The sequence below is a fragment of the Budorcas taxicolor genome, chromosome 13 (genome assembly GCF_023091745.1).
Source record: "Budorcas taxicolor isolate Tak-1 chromosome 13, Takin1.1, whole genome shotgun sequence".
NCBI classification, from domain to species: Eukaryota; Metazoa; Chordata; class Mammalia; order Artiodactyla; family Bovidae; genus Budorcas; species Budorcas taxicolor.
In genome coordinates, this window is record NC_068922.1 from 42,990,951 (window position 1) to 43,010,967 (window position 20,017).

The following is a 20,017-nucleotide window of genomic DNA, read 5'->3' on the forward strand; positions in this document are numbered from 1 at the left end:
ATTCTTTTTAACTTTTGCATTTTTAATGAAAAATTTCAAACATCTCTTCAAAGAGATATGCAGAGTATAAATTCTCATGATGCCTCATCTTACTTCAGCAATTCTCAACTTATGTGGTTTCCTTTTTATCCCTAGCTATGCTCTTGCCCTATAATTTTGAAGGAAATCTCAGACCTCATGTGATTTTTATCCATAAAGATTTCAGTGTGTCTCCCTAGGGAGACTGCAATCATAGTACTTCTGTTAAACATAAAAATATAACCATATCTTGTGCACTTTACCCAGTCAATTCCGGATATTTTGGATTGTCTTATTTAAAAAACGATTTGTTCGATTTAGGATCCAAATAAGTCCATACATACACCGCAATGGTTTGATGTATCTTTTAAGTGTAGGATTCCTCCATCTTTCTCTTTGAATTAATTGTACTTTGCTGAAGAAACTCATTTGTCTTAACTTCTTGCAGACTGAACTCAAGCTGACTTTCTTGGCAAGATTACTCAGGTGGTGGGTGGGCGCCCTGTCAGGAAGTATGGTGGTCTTTATTAATCGTTAACATCTAGATCCATCAGGTCATGAGGGCTTACAAAACGGTGATATTCTATCATGTCTTCTTCACTGATTAGCTGGGCCACTACTCTAAAGAAAATATTCCCTTCCTCAGCTATTTACCCTGAGATATGGTTTGTGGAGGAAAGAGCAGAATAAGTGATTATCAGTTTTCAAAGGAGTTGGGTTTCCTGAGATACTCCAAAGGGCATTTAAAAAGTAGTGTTTTCTTACGGAATCACTTGGCAGCTCTGGGTTTAAACACTCATTATCTTAGTGAACGTGTCCATTGTCTCAAAGCCTCATGATAAATAGGACTATGGACACTGGATCTGAGGAAACAACTGTACCTGGTAAGTCAGAAGACTTGCAGTTTGTTCTGGAATTCCTCACTTATGCAGGCAAAACCCCAAGCCCCTCTGATCTGGGAAGGTCTCTGATCTAGGATTGAGGGAGATTTTCTTTGCTAGGATACTCCTCTCACGGAACTGGCTTCACTGGACAAAGGGATGCGATTCTTTCTAGAGTGTTCTTTAACGCTGATTAAGAAAAGCCCAAGTCTGCAGGATGTTATCAGCTACTTTCACCTCCAGGACGTGTAACCCTAACAGACAATACCACTCATCCACCAGTGAGTGTCTCCATGAGGGACTGGCAGTTCTGATGAGGAAGAGAACCAGAGAGGTGCCCACACGGGTCTGCATCTCAGTCACCAAGACTGAATAACGGCGGCCCAGGCCAGGCGTCTGTTGATGGTTGTAAAATGAACTCAGTCACATTAGCGTTAGGCATATGTACAGAAAACCAAGCACTCTGCCAGGTGTGCACGTTCGCTCAAGCACTAAATGTATAGGAGAGCTAAGTCAGCACAGGAGTGACCTGGATCAGCCAAGGAGACGCCAGTCTTAATTGATTCCAAGGCAACTTGGTTGACACTGGTGCTCTACTGGCTGACGATTCATCCAGGTGCCCGTGCCTCCCCTCCCACCTGTGTGCACACAACCAGACTGAGCCCTGGGTTCAGAAAGACCACTCTGCTCAAAACAGACAAACACAATGTTTTGAGTATTCTGCTTGTATATATTCACTTCAGACTCTGTGAAGAGTTTAAAGGCAAACTGAGAAGCAGGTAGATATACGTCAGTACTTCCTACGTATCATTTGCATAATGGCTACCTGCTGGATCAGTGATGACTAAGAGCTGACTCCTAAAATTCTCTGTATCAGAATTACCGGGGGGAGTGTTGACAAATATAAATTATGACCCCTGTACCCCACCCCCTCCCACTGATTCAGTGAAACAGGTGTGGAAACTGGGGGAGGGGAGCTGGGGGTGAGGCCCGGTTATCTTTTTTTTCAAAGTACCCCTCATGACTCATGCCCAAACAGGCTTGAGAACTACTGGAATAATCAGAGATTTTCAAATACAGATGCAATTTCTGAAGGGTGTTCATTCTACACAATTACTCAGTTTCTGGGTCTTATTTCTTCCCTAGAGTGATCCCAGGAAAGCTATATAGTTTTCAATAAAACATCTTTTGATTAAAAACATCTGAACTATCACTGTTTCTACAACTTAGGAAGCTTATCCAGGTAACTCTGGAAGAAACTGTATCTTACAACATCTCTAGGAATGATTAGAAATCTTGCTGATTTCCAATCACAACCACTGGTGTAATCTACACTATTGGGTTTGAATTTGCAGAGGTAGAAACCTGAGTTACCTAAATTAAAATCTGAAATTAGATTAATGAAGGTCCTTTGTTAATAGCTTGACAACTGTATCCAGGAAGTGGCCAGGTGTTCAGCTGTCTTCAATTCAACTGCTGTTTCTGATTAGAGTGTCTTCTAATTGGTTTAATAAGATTCAAAAAACTTGACCTAATCTAATCTCTTTTTGATGCATTTCGAAGGCGTATTTGTGACCTTTTAAAACCTCTGTGAGGCTTGTCATCACTTCCTTGGCTGTAGCAGCATGTTCTGGCAGAGGTCCAGCAAACATCCATCAGTCAGGAAACCTTTAGGGTGATTATGGGTGTGACTTTTTTTTTAATTGTATAATTCATTTATACAGAGAAATCATTTGGAATTAATTATTTACAGTCTTTTTCAGTTTTCATTTCCACTGGCCGGATACAGTTCACATAACAGTCCACGTTTACTGAAACAGTCACCATGACAAATCTTCCACGACATGGGTTTTCAGTCCTCTCCCGTCCAAGACAATGATTGCATTTGAACAGAAACATTTCAGAGTAAAACACTCACCAGTCTCCTTTCCCCTCTTACGAATAAATCTGCCAGAATGGATCTAAAATGGTCAAATTTTCAACACATTTCCTTTTCTTTTCAAACCCCTTATTTGCAAGTACTGTAAATCAAGGCAAACACCGTTCACATCCCCCAAGCCTTCTACGACTTACTACATACTCTCGACTTCAGCTTTTACTATCTCTTCTCAGAAATGTCTGACACAATCAGACATTTTTACTTTAAGACAAAACTACACTCTTTTTCCCTCTGTTTTAAAAAAATACTTATTACCAGTCAATTGCCTTCTCTCTTGCTTTTCAGAGAATATTAACTTTCCATGAAATCCTTAAGATGGTTTTCTTTCAGTAGTTCAGAACACACTGAGTCATTTCATGTGTGTCCACCACCCTGAAACACTACACTTTAAAAATCACAATTTTCTTAATTGGCTCAAAAACAGTATGGCTTGATTTCACTTGGTAAAGTTAATATGATTTAAAAACATACACACACACACACACACATTTTTAATCAAGGGAGAAAAATACTTTAAAGACGTGCCAATTTGAAAAGGGATCAAAGTAAAAAAATAAAAGGAAATACTAAAAACTACAATTAAAAAAAATTAAATAATCGGCAGGTTAAATCAATGAAAAATGAGGAATGTAGAGTGAAAAACAAACTAATAAAAAGCATTCCAGTTGGCAGAATGGAAAACCTATTAAGTTTTGTTTTCCAAGGAAGTTATGTTTCAATGTAAATTTTGAAATATTGTAAGTATTCCAAGTAGATCTTAGATGCCAATGTTACAATTTGAAATTTTGCATGCAAAGTTCATCAAAGAAACACTGGTAAAATCCTGGTATTCGTAAAATTTTGGAAAATACTGTAAATATCACAATTGGTATTAAAAAGCCATGATGAATGCAGAATGAGAATATCTGTTAAGTATTTCATTTGATTAAAAATACCAGGTTTGCATATTCTAAATGATCTGAGAAGAAGAAAAAAAACCCCTGCAGTTTAACAGTAATCTGTATAATGTATCTTTAGCTGCCATTAAAAAAAATAAAAGAACCACCACCAAAACCAACCAACCACACAGAAGACATGAGACGGGTACTGAGCAATGCTGCCGTGCTCACAGGACAGAAAGAAAAACTGTACAAGGTCATAAATAAAGTCTCTCCCAGCTGCTGCTCAGAGCTTCCTTTATACTAGGGTCTCCTTCCGCTTGCCACCAACCTGGGCTCTGTCCCTGGCTTTGCGGAGGCTGGTCTGGGCTCGGGGTGCTTTCACGCCCGTCGTGTGGTCTGCTGTGTGTACCGGGGCCCAACACTCGGCAGTGTCTCCATCAGCTTCGCCCTGAGTCATGCTAGAAGTGGTGGATGCCCGTCTCTGGGCCCTGGCGTTGCTGGTGGTGGTGGGGTTCTCCCTGCACTCCTCGTGGAGCTCGGAGGGGCCAGTGGCCTGGCGGAAGGGGGCAATGGCGGTGCGGATGCAGCTGAACCACTGCTGCTTGTGGAACACGTCGTTGGCTTGGAGAGTGTGGGACTGGCCCGGAGAGGGGTCTTGGAAGCGAACTCGGAAGATGTTTTTAGCTAGAAAAATAAACATTGACAAAAGGAAATAGACTTAGAAAGCTTATCCTACATGTGGTCAGACTACATGAGTCTGGGTGCTGGTCTCCCCACAGCAGGCACACCGAGGAGGCAGTGCCCTATGCATTAAGCATGTATGAGGCAGTGCCCATGTGTATCAGGTACACATGCTGGAGTCAGAGCACCACAGCACCTGACAACTCAGCGAGTGGACCAGGTCGGGATGACAGGACCCATTTCATGTTTAGTGTGTTGTCTGGGGACAGATTCTTAATTATTAAAGCTGAGATCATTTAGGTTCTGAGTTTATGATCATTGAAACCATTTTAAAGTGTGACTGGTACCTTTATCTGAGTTGCCAAAAGCCCCTCGGAAGGACCCTCCCATCCTCACGTCTCCATCCTGCAGGTCTTCCAAGACCAGCTCCTGGACAGGGATGGGCTGCCGGTAAACCTGGTAGGAGTGACGCTCGTTTCGAGTAACAGGCCGAGTCAACACCAAGATGTCTTGAAACAGGAAAATGTACAGTTTCTGGAGAAGTGGGAAACAAATACTTCTTAAATGGAGAACTTTGTGACTTTAAGTGAGTGAAATCCATTGTTAAAAAAATGTGACTGGATCTTAATTTTATCAAATTGATTTACTAAGATCTCTTCACAAATGACTTCATAAAGACGGTGCTTTAAAAGCGATGCACATTCTCCTTGGAGAGCTTTTCTCACTGTAGACTATATACAACTTTTCTGTCCATGTGTAACATTAGATCAGCAGCAGCTGAGCAAACGCCACGCACCTCAAAGACCTGTCGGTGGCGACGTGACTGGAAATGCCAGGACTGTACACTACAGCCTTCTAACAGGGCAAGAACTTAAAAATGTAAGCTGGTAAAAATGTTAATGGCTCTCTTTTGTCTAAACAAAGACAAACCTAAGCTTTTATAGAACAATGAAGCCTTGTAAGAGAAATCAGAGATGGAAGACTAACTCTTTCCAAACAGAACCTCAACTTATGAATTGGGCTTCTGAAAAGCACATGATGAAATAAAAAAACCATTCCACTTGTATACTTAGTTCGAGGAGATACCTTTGTAACTAAAATTGAAAAAAGAAGTCTGCTCTCATTCTATCTGCTGTAAAAGTTTGTTTCATAGTGCTAAAAACTTCTACTACTATAAACTCTTCAAAAATTATTCTGAAGGATATGCTTTTTTATTAAACACCATAAAACTTATGTTTACATAATTACTTATTATTACATAATTTATTTAGAATGGAACCTCTGGCCAAACAAGTTGACTTCTGCTTCAAAACTAAAAAATAAATTATTACTGATTCTCCACCAAGACATTTAAGTCACTCTGTAATGACAGAAACCAACTATTTGCTTTATCAAAGCTGATAACATAAAATCCAGTTACTTTCAGTATGTGATGAGTTTATTTTATAAACCTGCTTCATAATTCACATGGAAAAAACTAAATAATGGGAAGAGGGCAGGAACTGCTCACTTCACATTAGTGTTAAATGCACTTACATGTCCGTTTTTATTTTTCAGTTCCCCATGGCAGAGCAACATTTTGCTTGCTTCAATTCTAGGGTCCTTCTGCTTTTCATCCAGGTACTCCAGCTTGTCAATGTAATACTGGCATTCTGATTCACCTTTCTTCACGTTGATATCAGAGAGAACTCCTTGTATTATTAGTATCTAAAAAATTATATATATATATAAAAATCAATGGTGCATTTTCAGCATATTAATGTATCCCCATTTTCCTACAGGACTAAAATGTTGTATTAAAATGATAAGACTTTACAACTTGAAGGGACCCCAGGAATCAGATAATTCAGTCAGTCCCTTCATTTTACAGTGTCAGCCACACTGGTGATCTGCCTTAAGTCACACAGCTAGCTAATGAAAGAAGTCAGATTAGAACCCAGTCTTCTGACTGAAACATAAATAAAGTATCTGTTATACCTCTTTACTAGTGCATAGCGTGCTAACACACGAGAACTGAAAGTTCATGTACTCATTCAGTATGCAGAAGCTGTGAGGGGATCACTGTATATCTTTCTCAGGCAAGCTAACATGCAAACTGGCAAAGCACAGGAACCACTTCTTGGGCTACTTACAGCCTCCTCCAGCAGCTGAACATCCGGGTGGTCTTTGGGAGTATGTCTAAGAATCTCTTTCAACAGTAAAGGGTATTTGACAAGGCGGCTTCGAGGAATATCAAGGAAGCTCCAGAGATCCAGTTTTCGGCTGAAAGGAGACTCCAGACAACGCTGGAGGAAGTCCTGGACTCTTGGGTCCTGTTTCTTCTGATCCAGAAGAGCCTTGGCTGCCAGCTGGTTACTGCAGTAGCCTTTGTAGGCATTCAAGCCTGGCAACTAAAGAGCAGTAAAAGAAATCAAAGAACAGTCCATTAGTGAGACTGCAACATGTCTAAGTTTCTAAGACGTGAAACAGAGCTATTCGTGAAAGTTTTTAACAAGCTGTGAAGATTCTCCTGCAGGTGATAATGGGTGACTGTTCTCTCACTTGACTGTATATGCATAGGCTGTCTTTCATCACCGAACCCCAGCCATCCCTCCTAGAACAGGGCTTGGCATCGGCAGGCACTCAGATGTTAACTGAGAGAGTAAGACAGGTAATTAACAGATGTAATGTGGAAATTCTACCCAAGGAGGAACATAGTCTTAAAACAAACGAAAGTGTCATTCATGATATGTTTTTCTTAAACAGTGACAATAACTTCTATGTATATTTGTTCAGTTTTAGTGCCCCATTTATCCGATTTTAGAATCCACTGACTGGATCAAATCAGTGTGATCCTGATCACAAGTGACAAGCCTGCCCTGTCTGCATAAACCTGCTACATACCCAGTTCACGAGAATGTGGCCAATGTGCTCCACTGTCCCGCCAGGCTTGGTGGCTTTTCCTATTCTCTTCAACAAATCTGCAGTGTAAGAAAGCAGAAATTCCAAGAACAAGTTTATTTAAAAATAATTAAGGGAGGAGCAAGACAGTGGTAGGGGGTTAAGAGGTGCAAACTACTATGTATGATATAAATAAGCTAGAAAGACACACCGCACAGCACAGGAAATGTAGCCGTAACTTTAAATGGAGTATAATATTTAAAAATATTAATCACTATGTTGTACACCTGAAACTAATTTTGTAAATCAAATCTATGTCAAAAAAAATTACAAAAATAACGTGAACTAAATTAGAAGTTTAGATTTAAAATTACTTGTTGTTGCTGTTCAGAATCTTACGAAAATTAGGGAGCACATCTTACCTTCATGCAGAGGTATGTAAGCATCCAAATCACCAAATATATGTGTGAGCTCCTCTTCTGACATAATAGACAGCTTTAACATGGGGTCGTGGTAGGCCTGTTGGAGGGGAGAAGTACATCACACACAGATCAAGCAAATAAAACACGAAGAGAGGTCTGCATGTGAATCAAGCCTGACTATGTAAAAACCAGCATGGATATTATTTTATACATAACAGAAATTAAAGTACATGTTAGTCTTGAAAAACTCTTCCTCATATTCATATTTGAAGAAATGCCTCTAATAAACCTCATCTAAAATTAGTATACACCAGTAGATATTCTCTACTTTTCAACTTCTAAAGGTAACACCCTTCAGAATTTGTGGAATATAATTCTTAAAACCTATGGCACAGGAAAGAAAGTTCTTTACTGACCTTTCTTGCAAGTTTGAGGTCCTCAATTAAGTCCTGTTCCCCTCGGGACATTTCATAGATTGCCTAAAAAAATCCAGCAAACATCACAGGTCACTCCTTCCTTTCAGAAAGGAAAATTACGTACAATGGATAGCTACCATTATTTAACTGATGTTTGAACAGCGCTTTTCAAAGTGATTCAGTCTGAACACTATAATTCAGAATGGAAACTCTAATAAGAGGATGCCTTATGTTTCATATTCTACCCATCAGGGTATTAAACCAAATGACCACCACCCTCTGCAAGCGCTGAAAACGGCGACTCAAATGTAAAAATGCAAGTCTATCTTGCCGGAGGTGTTTGCTATTCTTCCGACTAAACACATGTTTAACAATCAGAGTCTATGTTTCATTTTATGCTAGTGCACACAAAGTCTCGCTGTGGGGCACACACCTCTTGACGTCTGATCTCCCTGGAGGTCAGAGACTGCTTCATGCTGCCGTCTAACGTCTCCGACCACAGGGTGCTGCTTCTCCTCTTGGCAGGCACTGGGACTGTCGACCTGCTGGAAAACTTTTGGGCTGAAGCTGGGGATCTGCTGTCACCACGAAGGGTAAATGACTTAAAAGAAAAGAAAAAAAAAGTGAATAAGAAAAAGCTTTGGAGGATACAGAAACTATTTTTTCCTCAAAAAAAAAAAAGACAAATTAAAAGGTTCTGACAGTAGAAGACAGTAGCAGAATTTTTATGCATAAAATTCATTTATGCCAGCTTCAATCTGACAGTATTATAAAATATTTGTCAGTCAAAATTACTTTCTGGGAATAAAAACTATCCAAGTCCTTGCTTTGCTCCAAGATGTAAACTAATATAATGAGGTTATGTAAATATTGTTTTGATAACAATATTCCTTAACAGCATATTCCAAAAGAGGAAAATTATATTTAAGTATAACAGCATAAACCTGTCTGTACAGCTCACAGAAAATGCAAATTTTGGGCTCCTATAAACGTTGCCTCACCGCATACATGCTCCTACCTGTATTGTTTGACCAAAGCGCCTGACGGCTCCATTTCTTACAGGAGAGATTAGATTTGCTAAGGATGTGACCCGAGCTAGAGGTCGCACTCTTTTATTGCTTGGCTCCTGTGAAAACAAGAACAAGTTATACTAAACATGTGTTTAGGTGTAACTATTTCAAGCAAGTTTGTACAAAACGTTAAGATCTCTCAAAAGTCAGATATTTGTACAGTATATACAAGAAACATAGAACTCTGAAAGTGAATGTTGTTTCTCATTGTTAAAATAAGAAGAACACTAATGAGTAATGGAAAATTAAAAAATAAATGGTAGAAGAAAGGTCAAATATCTGAACATCACTGAGAACATAACATACTATCATTAAACAAAAAAAAAATCCAAAATTAAAACAAAAGAATTAGATTCTAAAGTCCTACAGAAACTTTTAGTTTAATATAGAGAGTAACTAAAAAAACCCACCTTATTATTATGAAAAATCAAGCATACACAAAAGGGGAGAATTGCATAATGGATCTTGGTCTAACAACAGGTTTCATCTGTGCCCATACTGAAATATTTTACAGCAATTGCCAAACCTTCTATCATTTCACTCTTAAATACTTCACTTAAAAAACAGCCTTTAAATGAAGGCATCTGACATTGAGATGAGTCAGCTCCAAGGTAGCCAGGTCCTTGTGGTGGGAGGTGTTCAAGCACAGGTAGAACAGTGGTTAAGAGGAGGCTGAGCCTCTGGACTCAGACCAACTGGCCCAAGTCCTGGTTCGGACACTTGACAGGAAACATCCTGGGTCCCAATGTTCTCATCTGTAAAATGGGGTTAACACGAGAACTTCTCTTATAAAGGTGATATGAAGATTAAATAAGATGTTTAAAGGGTTTAGAATAGTTCTCGGCACATACTGAGTTTTAGCTATTACTGACATCCTTTCTCAGGAATATTTCCACTTACTATGCAAATATTGGTATTTATAAAAAATTAGATCCTCTCATACATTTAATTATCAAGGAAAAATATATACAGATTGGGAAGATTTAATTATTTTACATATATTGTTTTTAAAACAATAATAGTATAGCAAACACATCATTTACCAAAGATTCCAAAACCTTACAAACTGCATTTCTTTAACTTTACAGCTAGGAGAGTGGAGGCACTCCACCAGGTGACTCACACAGCTGCGTAGGTAATAGGTAATGAAGGTTAGATCATAAAACAGTCCTACCCTTTATAATGTCTATGGCGCATAATTATTTGTTTGTAATTTTTGGTGCCTTTGGCAATTTGTGGCATATTTGACAAAATTTTAATGAGGCTACAGAAGGGTACATGATGAAAAATTATACAAAACTCACTACTTAAAAATGACAGATCAAATTTTTTTCTAAAAAATCTTTGATATGACCCAAGTCATGAAAAAGAGGAAAATGAGTAAAAATAATCCCAAGAATAATTTGAGAGTAAAGTGGCAGAAAGGGTTAAAATCCTCCAGAAAGAACTTAAATGATGGAATATCCAAACAAGCAATGAGACTTATCTAGGCTCCGAAGGTGTGGACACAGCCGACTGTGGCCAGGAGGCTCTGCAGACACAGCACACAGTCCAGGCCCCTGGGTCAGTCCTGCAGAGGCAGCGTGGCAGGCCAGCCCCACCCCCACCCCCACCCCAAATAACTGACTCCGAAGTGAAACCGCGACTATAAAGCCACAAGTGTGTGGATGCTAAATGAACTGAAAAAGAAACCTCCCGAGATATCTACTAAAATGACGCACTGTGTGGCTGAGGACATGTGTGAATGCCTTTACCAGACCCATCTGTGCAAGACTGAAGGGACACATGCGCGGGCAGAAGGCAGGCAGAAGGCATTCCTTTCTATTTAGTAAAGGCAGGACAAAGACGCTTCTGTGTGAACGGAGATAGAATTACCTCACAAAGTAAGATATGCCAGTGCCAAGGAGAAACAGAGCAGTTGTCAGAAAGATCTGCCCATCGATTGGAAGGAGAGGTTAATTCCTCATCCTTGTTTAGAGCATAACCAATTTGACTTCCTGGCAAATCATAAAATATTTAATTTCAATTGAAAAATCTTTGGAAAGGTGCTCTTCCCAGTGACTCTGAAAGGAAAAGTTAAGTTTAGCTGGAAGGAAAGGAATTTCTGCTATCTATTTTAACACATAAAATAAAAAATTCTTATCTTTGGATCAGTCAGTACAACTACTAATTTCCTGGTAATGTAAAACTGTGATATTTAAAATGAAAACTACTGAATTTAACTTAGATAATTAAATGTAAAGATATCTAAAGCATCTTTCTGAAACTAAAACTGAAATGTGGATGCTCTGAGGGTGATGGGGTATTATGCCAGGCAGTATATGAATGGTGTTAAATATGTTCCCAGCCCTTGAGAAGCCCACCCATAATCTCACTGCTTCACAAAGGAGATGCTAGTCTCAGGAGTGTATCTAATCTAAAACGTCTGGGAGGAGTGTCCGGCTAGCTCTGTCACAGAGCAAGATACTCTTAAGTCTGTACCATAGTAGTGCTGAATCAGGAGTACACGGAGGAGGGCCTGGAGTGAGAGGACATCTTCGTACTTTCCGCACTGGCTTTTGGGATTTGAAAGTAATTTTCATGCCTTACTAAACGTTCACATGTGAAGAAGGCTTGTAAGATGCAACACAAAATTTTAGCATATATATTTATTACAAAACTACAGAGAATTTTAATGAGTAACTAATTCAAAAAGTGTGACTGAAAGGCAAAGATATAATACTGAATATGGCTCACTAATCTCAGGATAAATATATTTGAAAAAAATTAGAGACAACTGTTGTGGAAAAGTGTTATAGACCAGGTCACCTATAAGGTAGGGACAACAGATTGTCTGTTATGGGTTAGAATTTGGTCTGTGTGAGCTACAACCAAGAGCAGTGTTTAGAGGTTGAGATGCGCCATCTAACCTACTCTGGTTTTTTGTGGGGAGTGCTGTGGAATCCACCCATGTCTGTCCCTCTGCAGGTGAAGGAACAGAGGGTAGGAGTTTACCTGTCTTACCAGTACCCAAATAAGGCTTTCTTCCTGGTTTTATTGTTGTGTTATTTTTGAAGTGTTGTTAGCAACATTATGGTAAATATAAGAAGCTTAAAGAATGCATACAGATAGTGAGACTGTACACCCTCCTTCAAAGATGATCTGAAACCCCAGGGGAACAATAAAGAACACGAACAAGTTTCACATGTTCAAGGAACTTTCTACTGTCGGCAACCTTTCACTAGGGCTAAAGTTCACTTAGAGGGAAAAAACCCAACACCCTCTAATATAAATTTATGTTGTTTATTTAGGTTAGCTTTTAACCAGACTATCTAGGTTCGCCAGGCAATCAACATGTATTGTTATAGAGAATCTGACTTGAGACCTAGTATTTAATCAACCTATTTATTTCACTAACCCAGTTGTACTGAGATTTTATGCCTTAAAATATTTTCTGGATAGCTACAAACAGAAAATTCTTAGAAACAATTTAAAGTCTTTTACTGGAATGTACCTTGCGCATAAAAGCAACAACATGGAAAAGTTCTAAGGTGAACCCTGCTTTTTGTAAAAAGTTTTTTTTTCTCCTCAGGATGTCACATAGAGGATATATTTTTTTTGAGGGGGTCGTCTTTTCTAGAGTCAACCAAATCAAGACACAAAAAACCAAGTATGTGTCTGGGTTTACTCATTTGAGTTACTGGATAAATAATTTTCTCTTCTATCTGGCAAAAGCTTTAACAAGAATGAAAAGAAAAAGTTATTTATAAAAAGATAAAAATGAGTTATGATCACATACGATTTCCTCCCTTTTCTCTTAGTACTAAATAGTCAAATACAGTTATTTATTTAAGGCTATGCTGTTAAAAGCCTGATGACATTCTTGGTGTTTTTAATCTTTGGAATAAAGGTATGCTGTAAACAGGGTCAGTGTCTGATACCAAACAAGACTAGTTCCACTTTGGTATTTACATGATGACCACTTTTTCGAAAACTGAAACACGAAAGCCAAAACCAAACAGAAAAACGAAAACCAACGCCAAATCATGTCTTTTGAAGATAGCAGCTATTTTAACTATCGAAGGTGTGTGTGTGTAAGACACACAGCTTTGCTGAGACATACAATACACTGCATATATTTAAAATGTATAACTACATAAGTTTTGATATACCTACATGGCCACAAAGCCATCACCTCAAAGCAGCGGCATATAGTTAACTGAATACAGGAATGATATTTCTATTCCATCAGCAATGATAAAGTACATACCACAGAGTATATCTATTGCCATGTGCTATATATATATAATGAGCACATAGCATTAACTATTAAAATTAAATAAGCGGCATAAAAGTCACTTATTTTGATAAATGTTCACAAAGACCTTAAAAATGTACAATAACTTTAGGTAATTAAAGCAAGGACGGCACAAGTACTTAAATAATGGTTCACTGGCTTAAATAACTTAACATATTTTTCTTTCTGAAGGACAAAGCCACACACAACGAACTTATTAGATGTGGAAAGAAAATTAAAACTGAACGCTGGCATTTTGTTCACTAGCATTAACTTCTAAGTAAGGTATTCCTACTCTCTGCTTACTCCACAACCCAATTCCTAAGACTGACTAGATAACAGAAATAAATGCAAGACAAAAAAAAAACCCCCAAAAACAAAACCTAACCAAACAAAAAACTGTATTAAACATCAGAAATGTGACCGATTCAACCAAACCAATTCAACATTTAAAATCTTTTTCTTTTGTATAAAAGTTTGTGTACACTTAAGTAACGCTACGCATAAACACATTTCAAACCTGCATGTGAATCAAGGCCACTTTAATGCTCAGTAAGAGCAAACGTTCAGTTTAACGTCATACTGTTAATACGCTGTTCAAGAGGGTAAGTTTCGAGGCGTTAACCTTCTCTGGGCTGTTCTCCTCCAGTCTTACCTCTTGTTCTCGGAAGGACTGGTTGTTCACGTCGAGGACTCGAATGGTCCTTTTAATGGGCAGGAGACCTCCGACCTCATCGTGCGCCACCATGCTTCCCAAACGCCCCCACGTCCCCAGCCCGAATTCCCCGGCTCCTCCCGGCGGGGTGCTCAACCGGCCCGCGCAGCCATCAGCCAGTCTCGGCGCGGCCGCAGCTTCTGCCGGCGCCCGCCTGGCTCGCAGCCTCCAGGGTCTGGGGGCGGGGCCCCGGGAACACGTGACCGCCTTAACTGACAGCCGGGCGCACCTAGGCCTCTTCGCTTTCCCTGCCAGAGAAAGCTATCAGGGGTTTTGGAATTTCTACAGTGAGGCCAGAGGGGAAAAGGAAACTGGGTTAATGTAAGGCTCTTCCTCATTTAAAAAGCATTCCCAGAGACCAGCGAACTGCTTACCCAGGTTACCTTTTTAGTACTTAGCTGCAGACATGGATACTTTTTCTATAAAACCCTGTTACCTAAATAATAAATTATGGACTATTTGACAACGTTCAGTTCAGTCCCTCAGTCGTGTCCGACTCTTTGCGACCCCATGAACTGCAACACGCCAGGTCTCCCTGTCCATCACCAACTCCCAGACAACTTTAAGAAAATCTTATTTCAGAGTTAAATAATGTAGATACTGAAAGTGAAGTGAAAGTGAAGTCGCTCAGTCAAGTCCGACTCTTTGTGACCCCATGGACTATAGCCCACCAGGCTCCTCAGTCCATGAAATTTTCCAGGCAAGAGTACTGGAGTGGGTTGCCATTTCCTTCTCCAGGGGATCTTCCCAACCCAGGGATAGAACCCAGATCTCCCGAACTGCAGGCAGACACTTTACTGTCTGAGGCACCAGGGAAGCCCGGTGGATACTGAAGACAAGTGTAATTGTCCAGGGGCCTTGCTTTTATTTTACATAAGTGCAATTTCTAGTCCAAAACCTTACCTCTATGAAGCAACCCTACTTCTGTTGGTTTGGCAGGCCTACAACCGAGCAGGTTTTCTTCTTAGACAATAAGTACTGTATTCCATTTTGAAAAGTAGAATTTTCTCTTAATTATATGGTACTATGAGCCTGCCAGGAGAAGGCAATGGCACCCCACTCCAGTACTCTTGCCTGGAAAATCCCATGGATGGAGGAGCCTGGTGGGCTGCATGCAGTCCATGGGGTCACTAAGAGTCGGACATGACTGAGCGACTTCACTTTCACTTTTCACTTTCATGCACTGGAGAAGGAAATGGCAACCTACTCCAGTGTTTTTGCCTGGAGAATCCTAGGGACAGGGGAGCCTGGTGGGCTGTTGTCTGTGGGGTTGCAGAGTCAAACACGACTGAAGCAACTTAGCAGCAGCAGCAGCATGAGCCTGCCAATGCAGGAGACTCAAAAGACATGGGTTTGATCCCTGGGTTGGGAAGATCCCCTGAAGAAGGGCATGGCAACCCATGCCAGTATTCTTGCCTGGAGAATCCCATGGACAGAAGAGCCTAGAGCGCTATGGTCCATGGGGTCGCAAGAGTTGGACATGACTGACCGACTAAGCACATATGAGCTATGAATGACAGGATGCTGGTAATTTATGAAAACAATTCTTAGGATTTATTCAGTTCAGTTCAGTAGCTCAGTCGTGTCCAACTCTTTGTGATGCCAGGGACTATAGCATACCAGGCTTCCCTGTCCATCACCAACTCCTCCTGGAGCTTGCTCAAACTCATGTCCATTGAGTCGGCAATGCCATCCAACCATCTCATCCTCTGTCATCCCCTGCTCCTCCTGCCTTCAGTTTATTAGGATCAGAGAAATCTGAGGCATCTCTGTAAAGGCACTATTCTAGATGATGCAGGTGATAGAAAACAATAGGTTCCACATCCACTCCTGAAGTGCTACCAGATCATTGTGTAAAGCATGGCCACACAAAGAGGTAAGTGATGCAAGACAGCTTCTTACAAGTCCCAGATAAGCTGTACGGCTAATGAGGCGTTCAGGAAAAGAGACCACTTCCAGAGTCTTCCCAGCTGAGAGAAAGGTGGGAAAGACATTGGGGGTGGGGCTGTAAGACACTGTTTCAGGGCCTGGAAGGTCATGTTGTGTAGGTCTGAGCAAGGGAAAAGTGCAAGGCCTTCCCAAAGGATCACAGGGAACAAACTCACAGCATGAGGTCACAGGCACAGATAAGCACAGGACTTTACTGAGCAGGTGAGAGAGATAATAAGAGGTGTGTTGTAAGGTGGGGTTTATGATGGTTTAAAAGATGGCAAAAATCATAGCCAGGTATCAAGAACTTTGCTTAAGGTAGGCCAGTGGGAAAAGCAAAGGACAGATGTGAGACAACATGTGCACGAAGTTAGAGATTCCAACAACTGTTAAGTTAGGAGGTAACTGTTAATGCAAATAAAGAAGAATCAGCTTTGAAAGGACATTCTGAGTTTCATTTTAGATATACTGAGTCTGAGGTGGTGGAAAAACATGCAAATAAAACTACTGAGTTAGTAGTTGGAAATGTTGGACAAAGACTCATGAAAAGGTCAGAGAGTGGATTTAGACTGGGCAGTCAGAGACAGAGGGATCAGAGTTGAAGCTCTGGGAGCGAATGAGACGCCTGGGGGAGAAAAGCTGGACAAAAAGAAGAGAGGCCCAAGGATCTAACTTTGGAGAAATGCCAAGGGAAAAAGAATTTTGCAAAAGGAACAGTCAAAAGCAAGGAAACAAAACAGGATGCCAAAGGGAAAAAAGGTGTTAATTATGGCAAAAAAGTTACGAAGGAAGAAAAGATTCATGGATTTACTGATTATAGGTATAATGAAGACCTCAAGTGTGCTAGTTCAGCAGAATAAAGACAGAAGAGAACCACAAAAGTTGAAGAGTGAATCAAGCAGAACAACAGTGGGCAAAGACTATAATGACAAATAATCTATAAAAAACAATTTACCAAGATTTGCAGCACAGTGTTCCTTCTTGCAGGGAGGAAGAATGCTGTCCTTCCATAAACACCAATGTGTTTTGCATTTAGGATGGTGTTAATAATCTGTCTGCTTTGAGACCTGGAAAGAGTAATGGCACCTGGCTATACTTCATCAACTAATCTTTATTACCAAGTCACACCTGGGCAACATATGTGATGCACGGGGCCTTAAGAGAGGCTGCTTGTAGTAGACAGTTCTCTGCTACATAGCATTAAAGTGGAAGCACCTTAGAGATCCTGGAATCTTGTCCCCTTATTTTACAGGTGAGAACACTGACCTGCTTAAGCCCTCGGAACTCATAGGGTCCAGTAATCTGGTTCAATTAGTTTCATCCGTTAAAAAATAGTTGCAAGAAAGGCCAATACCTTGTGGCTACCTAGTTTCATAGGGAATAAAGGACTTCTGCAGAGAGGGAGTGAGGAAAAAAGCTGCTAGGGTGTTTTCATGGTCTCTTACCTGACGTGTTTCTCAAGGCTCTGTTTTTCTATTTAGTTCTGATAGAGGTAAGGCCAAGGTAATTGGGGGGAAACGATTCTCTCTCACTTCTCTCCTTCAGTAAGATGTAAGGGATAAAGGTAGAAACAGCCATGAAAGCCAAGGAGGTATAATGATAGTCCCAGTGGAAAAAAAATCTCAGCTCATCAAACCTAAAATCTAGCTTCACTTGGGATGTCCAGGTTTGTGGTCTAAATCTAATTTAGACAACTGTAGACAGTATCTATAAAAGCAACACTGACCCTGGGATTCAGTTCAGTGAGCACTCTGAGTGATGAGTCTGAGGGACTCTTGACTCTAACAATGCTCTATTAAAATCCAATGGCTGAAAAAGGTCCCTTGTGACTGCTAACTCATCCTCCTAAGAAAACTTAAGAGGAAAATGGACAATGGGGAAAAGAAAAGGGAAATGTGAGTCCTTATTCTGTGCTGGGAGCTTTATCATATTATCTTATTCACCCGACTTTATGAAGTATGTATTACCTTCATCTTACAGATGAAGGAAATCAGGCCTCAGAAGGTTTGAGAAACCTGTCCCAAGTTTCAGGGGTCATCAGTGGCTAGACAGGTTCGAATCTGGTCTGCTCAACTGCTGCTGCAGTGTCCCTTTGCCACAAGACAGTCTGTGTAGCACCTTCAGCTCAGTGCTCAGGCATGGCTAGTTGTCATTCTGTGAGTTAGGAGCACAGCTGAAGTTAAAAACCCAATCTCTTAGTCCCAGGCTAGTTTTGCTAAATAACTGCCAACAGTTTACAGGAAAGCAAACCATATAAACCATAGTAGAAAGATTATTTGTATTATAGGCAGGTAAATAAGATAATAATGAAATTATTATTAAGCAGTTATTATTATTAAGCAGTTCCAGCTGCTTAAGTTTTAGAAAAAAATTCGATTTTAATCAAGTTTAGTTTAATGATGTTATTAACAGCAATTTGACTTTCAACTAGCGTAATTGGAACACAAATTGGTTAAGTGTCTTTGTGTACAAAATCTAGAATTTATAAACACAAAAACAAAACTGCATTATCTAAAAATAGTAATGCAGCTTTGTTTAAAAAAAAAATCAAGTTTTTGGTAAAATTACTGTTTTCCAAAAACCAAGTGTATGACAGCCTATGTTCATCTGTTTGCATGGTGCCTTCAATGCTTACTTTCCTAAAATTTGAATACTGTGAAGAGAAAGATGTTTTCCTTCTCTATAGGAAAGGACTATTAGCCAATTTACCTTTTTTCTCCTTTTAATGTGAAATAAGAATTCTGGAATTTAGAAATAAATTAGAGCTGAAGATAATTATTACTTTTTTTGGGTCTAGATACTATTTGTTCTTATTTTTGTCTGGAACAGTAACAAGCAATTGGAAATTAGGCTAGGAAACCCTTCTTAAAGGTAAAGAAGAAAACAAAATCTAAGCTCTCTGCTGCCCTCTACAAGGGATAGTGTGAAATGCAACTGCCAACCTGCTTTTCTTCAACTTTTAAGAATCTTGTATTGAGGACAGTAAAATTTTTATCTTTAGCTCTTGTATAGCGCTCATGTTTTATATTGCTAAACATATTTTAAAATTGTACAAGTATATAAAGAGATTGCAAAGTTTACAAGATATATTTTCAGAACTTTTTATAAATATAAAAATGTATGTTCAATTTTAAAAAGAGTTCAAGATTACAAAAACTACTGTACTTCACCAAAAAAACTTGAGTTAAAAATAGAATTTCAAATCTTACTAAAAAAGGAAATGCTGATTGAAATATTAACAAAGCGGTACTTCTGAGGAATGAGTGTTCCACAATATCTAGTAATGAGTTAAAAACAACACCAAAAAAGGCATTCACATTTGGGCAAGATGCGTATGAAAGAAGTCAGCAATGAAACTATATGTGGATCTGAAATTGTAAAACATTTGGATTAAAATTTGAGTAGTATGTCCAAGCTTTACTAAGAATTTATTTTGGGAAAAGATCAACTCAGATCAGTTAATACTATGAGAAAGACTATAACCAGAATAGCTGACAGGCTAAGAAACTTGGTATTATCAAAAACACAGTTCTCTTTGCAATGATAACCCAAGCATCAAACAGAATCAGATACTGCTGCTGTTAGTGATGACTTTTTATCTCAAGTGTACAGGATAACATTTCTTGCATCATGTAAGATGGCCTGTGCTTATGTATTAATATCATAATGTTGAGTGGGATTTCCCAAATTTTTCCTCTGAAAATCAGCTAAGGCCCAAACCCAAAGACCAACTGCACTGTTCTGAGCCAGTCCTGTGTTCTCAGCCCACATCTCACTCCAGCTGCTGCTGCAGCAATGGCTCAGCCTTAGACAGCCCCTGTCTGCAGCTGGGTTGCGTTCTCACCCTGGGCTTCTCAGAGGCAGAGAGAAGCATTTACACGTGGTTGCCTGGAAGTGTGAGGGATTAAC

The 20,017-nt window shown here is 39.7% G+C and overlaps 1 protein-coding gene across 2 annotated transcripts in view; it reads right to left on the reverse strand.

Moving 5' to 3' along the window:
- Positions 1-2,578: 2,578 nt before the first annotated feature.
- Positions 2,579-20,017, reverse strand: part of NET1 (neuroepithelial cell transforming 1) — a 35,608-nt gene continuing 18,169 nt past the window's right edge. The window contains exons 1-10 of one of the 2 annotated variants that reach the window (XM_052650567.1): positions 14,120-14,299; positions 9,137-9,244; positions 8,552-8,719; positions 8,119-8,181; positions 7,703-7,799; positions 7,284-7,360; positions 6,533-6,790; positions 5,937-6,107; positions 4,748-4,934; positions 2,579-4,403 (exon numbers count right to left, since the gene is read on the reverse strand). In XM_052650567.1, the coding sequence (XP_052506527.1) occupies positions 4,015-4,403; positions 4,748-4,934; positions 5,937-6,107; positions 6,533-6,790; positions 7,284-7,360; positions 7,703-7,799; positions 8,119-8,181; positions 8,552-8,719; positions 9,137-9,244; positions 14,120-14,212 (1,611 nt within the window). In that variant the 5' untranslated portion in view covers positions 14,213-14,299 and the 3' untranslated portion in view covers positions 2,579-4,014. Of the gene's footprint in view, positions 4,404-4,747; positions 4,935-5,936; positions 6,108-6,532; positions 6,791-7,283; positions 7,361-7,702; positions 7,800-8,118; positions 8,182-8,551; positions 8,720-9,136; positions 9,245-14,119; positions 14,300-20,017 lie in introns of those variants that run through there. The other variant, XM_052650566.1, reaches the window with a different exon arrangement.